The 1,610-nt window shown below is 37.6% G+C and overlaps 1 protein-coding gene across 1 annotated transcript in view; it reads left to right on the plus strand.

The window, feature by feature from the left end:
* Nucleotides 1–34: 34 nt before the first annotated feature.
* LOC119587667 (uncharacterized serine-rich protein C215.13-like) overlaps nt 35–1,610 on the plus strand; it is a 2,219-nt gene continuing 643 nt past the window's right edge. Inside the window, exons 1-4 of the mRNA XM_037936347.1 lie at nt 35–44; nt 126–768; nt 964–1,366; nt 1,402–1,558. Of these exons, the coding sequence (XP_037792275.1) occupies nt 35–44; nt 126–768; nt 964–1,366; nt 1,402–1,558 (1,213 nt within the window). The remainder of the gene's footprint in view (nt 45–125; nt 769–963; nt 1,367–1,401; nt 1,559–1,610) is intronic.

A 1,610-nucleotide genomic window follows, 5' to 3' on the forward strand; every position in this document is an offset into this window, starting at 1 on the left:
ATCTTATGCTTTCATAAATTCCTTACTTTTAAGCATGAGTATTGGTAATGTATCATTGATATTGTTCCAGCGTCCACTATTCTTTATTTTGTAATTACTGACCAACCCTTATCCCTTAACCTTAGGGTCACCTTCGACTTCAAGTGCTTCTTTATCAAGCTCAGACTTACTGTCACAGTTAACAAATACCAACAATCAAAAATCCTGTAGTGCAAGTTCATCTTCTAATGGAGTTCCTAGTTCCTGCAGCTTAATGGTTCCTTGTTCATGTGTAGCGGAATTAGGTTCTAGCTCAAGCATGTCAAGTAATAGTTACTACACAAGCTCAAGTGATACTCCTCCATGTATCCAACCCTCAACATCTAGTAGTTCATCAATCTCAACATTTTCAGGGGAAATGTCAGAGAGTCTGGTTCTCTCTCCTGATTATAGTTTTTATGCAAGTATCTCCAGTTTTAGCTGTAGTAGCAAAGCAAGTATAGTTGAGAGTAAATCATCGGATGATACGAGAACCTTCAGCACATCCAGTTTTTATTTTTCTTCAAGTTCCAGTCTTAGTATTTCTCGCCCAGAATTTAGTTCCAGCATGAGCATTTCAATTATTAGTAGTTACACAAGCTTAACTAACACTCTTTCAAGTACCAGCAGCTTCAGGCCATGTAGTTCATCACTTCCAGCATTTCCAGAAAGTGGTGAATTATCTGACAGTGCAATCAACCCTTCAGATTACAGTTATTCCTCAAGTAGTAATAGAAGGACTAAGCCTAGGTAACAGAGGATCATCAGAAAGCATTCTGAAAAGCTCTTTCTGTAGTTCACCTTCAAGTCGTCCTCTTATTAAAGAATTAAGTTATAGCTCCAGTTCTGTCCCAAGTAGTTTTAGTAGAAGTTCACTCATTGAGCCTAGTCTCTCCAGCTTCACAAGTTTAAGATCGTTCTCAGATAAGTTCACTTTGGTTCAAGAACTCTGAGATCCAGCAGTTACGGAAGTTCAAGCATCAGTTCTTATGGTTCAAGTTCCAGTCATCGTAGTACACTAGAATTATGTTCTTGTTCATCATTTTCAGCATTTTCAGAAAGTAGTGAAACACTGAATATGGCAGTCTCTCCAGATTATAGTACATATTTAAGTATCTCAAGTTTAAGCCCAAGTGATAGCATTTCTAATCACCTTAGTAGCATCTTGAGTTCTTGCCCAAGCACATCAAGAAATAGTTACACAAAATCAGCATCAAGTAGTTCATCAGTTTCAGCTCTCTCTGATGGTAATGATACAACTGACAATATAATTATTCCTCCAGATTATAGTCTATTTTTGAGCATCTCTGGGATTAGCTCTCCTAAATCAAGTTACAGCTCAAGTCTGGTATCATTTATTAGCTCAAGCTCCTCTGATTTTAGCACCTGTTCAGAAAATTAAGCTTCAATTCAAGTGTTTTGGAATCAAGTTCCAGCAACAGTGTTACCTATAGCTTAAGTTCAAGTCGATTCAGCATTTCTAGTTTAAGTCAAGTGGATGGCTCTAAGCTCAATATAAATGGCCCTCAAATTGGCCAGGGTAGGTTTTGTGACTGGGTATTTATTGCTCTGTTGTCCATTCTATGAAATCT

The sequence above is a fragment of the Penaeus monodon genome, chromosome 23 (assembly GCF_015228065.2).
Source record: "Penaeus monodon isolate SGIC_2016 chromosome 23, NSTDA_Pmon_1, whole genome shotgun sequence".
NCBI lineage: Eukaryota > Metazoa > Arthropoda > Malacostraca > Decapoda > Penaeidae > Penaeus > Penaeus monodon.